This window comes from Salpingoeca rosetta, assembly GCF_000188695.1.
Source record: "Salpingoeca rosetta unplaced genomic scaffold supercont1.1, whole genome shotgun sequence".
Classification (NCBI taxonomy): domain Eukaryota; class Choanoflagellata; order Craspedida; family Salpingoecidae; genus Salpingoeca; species Salpingoeca rosetta.
Window position 1 is genome coordinate 677466 of NW_004457740.1, and position 2509 is coordinate 679974.

The following is a 2509-nucleotide window of genomic DNA, read 5'->3' on the forward strand; positions in this document are numbered from 1 at the left end:
ACACACACACACACACACACACACACACACACACACACACACACACACACACACACACACACAAGAGACCCGCGTGCAAGTGCGTCAGGGCGGACGAACGAACATTGGAAGGAGTAGAGGAGGAAAAAGGCGTGGGCCATGACGAAGAACACAAGGAAGTTCATAAAGTAATGGTGGTTCCATGCGCCTGTACATTGTGCAATAGCAGATGCACAGGAGGTTGGCAATTGGTGAGAATAATTTGCGCATGCGACTTCATGCAAGCAAGAAGCATCGTCGCCAACGTCGCAGCTTGCTTGTGTGTGTGTGTGTGTGTGTGTGTGTGTGTGTGTGTGTGTGTGTGTGTGTGTGTGTGTGTGTGTGTGTGTTGTTTGTGGTGCAGTTGGGCAGGAGGGCATGTTGTCACGCACCAACGTCGTTCTCCACAAACGGGCAGTAGTGGTCAAACTTGGCCACGCTGTCAGGTGCGATCGAGTGCGTGCGTGAGTGCGTGCGTGCGTGCGTGCGTGCGTGTGTGAGTGTGTGTGAGTGAGTGTGTGAGTGTGTGTGTGAGTGAGTGTGTGAGTGAGTACATATGTGTGCATGTGCGCATATGTGTGTGGTGCGAAGGTGGTGGTGACGCCAAGCTGTTAAAGACGACAATGAAGCAAACATGTGCCACCGGAAAGCCGCACAAGAGCGCACAACAGTGCCGTGGCAACAGATGAACAGAGCACAAGCAGAGGGAGGTTGAGCACCATTTGTTCGTGACGGCGGAGTGCTTGGAGCGAAGTGGACGTCGAATCTGCGCAGTCAACGATGGGGCCATTGCAATCAAAGACGTGTGGCATGCATGGCATATGAGCAGCAGCACCTGTGAAACAGCATCAAGTGGGCACGCAGCGCAAAGATAACGACAAAATACACAAATGAAAGACATCACAACCCCCAAACACTACGTACGGCGCACGTCGGGCAGAACGTGTTTCCGTTCAGCTCATCCCTCTGTAGGTTTGTGCGCGTGCGTGTATGTGTGTATGTGTGCAATGAGAGTGAGCGAATGTGTTGGGTGGTTGGAGGAGCAACGCAAAAATAGAAGAAGAGCACGGCAAGAAAGGGCAGGTGAACACACTCAAGAGACGCATGGGCAGGATCAACAGTGAGCCAGAGAGATAGAAACAGGAGGCCACACACACACGCACACACACACACACACACACACACACACACACACACACACACACACACACGCACACAAACAATCAGCCGAACAAAACTCGATCAAGCAAAACCACATGAGAGCATTCGGGCGGACCTCAGCGAGCTCAATGATGACGCGCTCGCGTGTGCTGCGATCTGGGCGGATGTAGCCTGGATCACCCGTGTGTGTCTGATGATACATGCACATACACAAAACACAATACGCACACGCATACACACACATACACACAATCACATTCACGAATGCATACGCATGCGGACATATATGTATGTGCAAGAAGGACGAGGGAGACGGGGGTGAGTTGGTGGAGATTGCCTTGAAATAGCATTCGCTGGCAATGCGTGGCGTGCCATCACACAGCACCTTGTAGAAGCTCCATGCGAGGAGGAAGATGTTGACTGCAACCACCATCTTCATGGGCAGCGACATCAGCGGGCCGTCGGCACTGCACGCAGCGACGAGATGTGTGTGAAGAGCACATGATGACAGAGGTGAGCAGGTGGTTGCATGGAGGATGCAAGCGACGGAACAAAACAGGGTACAGCAATGGAACAGAGGCGCACAGACAGACACACAGACAGACAAGACAGACAAGACAGACACACAGACAAAAGCACACATCGGGATGTCAACGTACAAGACAGCTGGCCAGAAGAGGTGGAAGGTTGTGACTGCAAAGAGGATCTTGGTACCAAAGTACACAGACATGGACACGGGCGACTCGCCAGGCTTGTAGCCGTGGTTGAAGAAGCTGTGGAGCAGAGATGCAGTGGCAGGAGGGGAAACGGGAGGAAGAAGTGGTGTGGTGTGGTGGTATGGGTAAGTGAGAAGGTGAGGAGTAGGACGGAAACGGATTTGTGTGTGTGTGTGTGTGTATGTGTGTGTGTGTGTGTGTGTGTGTGTGTGAGGACCGGGTGAGCAGTCAATGATGCAAAGGAAGTTAATGGTGCACACACAGGCATTCAGGCAGAGTTTGCGCCGCCGGCACGTGCAAGCACACGCACGCTACAACGTGTACACAGCGGACAGTGACTGACTTGTTGCCCATGACCCAGCCCCAGATGGCAAGGAAGAGGTAGACAATACCCCAGACGATGCTGGAGCGAAGCTGGTGAGGCGTGTGTGTGTGTGTGTGTGTGTGTGTGTGTGTGTGTGTGTGTGTGTGTGTGTGTGTTTAATTTACAGTCACCTCCGTCAATACAGCAGCCACCAGCAGCTGCGAGTCATCTGCCCCTGAGAGCCTGTAATCTCAGGAAGAACCCATCTTTAGATGAACATCAATGACTGGAGATGTGGGGGACGTGTGAA

General features: G+C 52.8%; 1 protein-coding gene across 1 annotated transcript in view; it reads right to left on the minus strand.

The window, feature by feature from the left end:
• Nucleotides 1–2509, minus strand: part of PTSG_11551 (uncharacterized protein) — a 7317-nt gene that overhangs the window by 1506 nt on the left and 3302 nt on the right. The window contains exons 9-16 of the mRNA XM_004998640.1: nucleotides 2239–2309; nucleotides 1839–1952; nucleotides 1565–1646; nucleotides 1295–1369; nucleotides 943–984; nucleotides 738–784; nucleotides 411–457; nucleotides 104–187 (exon numbers count right to left, since the gene is read on the minus strand). Coding sequence (XP_004998697.1) covers nucleotides 104–187; nucleotides 411–457; nucleotides 738–784; nucleotides 943–984; nucleotides 1295–1369; nucleotides 1565–1646; nucleotides 1839–1952; nucleotides 2239–2309 — 562 coding nt within the window. The remainder of the gene's footprint in view (nucleotides 1–103; nucleotides 188–410; nucleotides 458–737; nucleotides 785–942; nucleotides 985–1294; nucleotides 1370–1564; nucleotides 1647–1838; nucleotides 1953–2238; nucleotides 2310–2509) is intronic.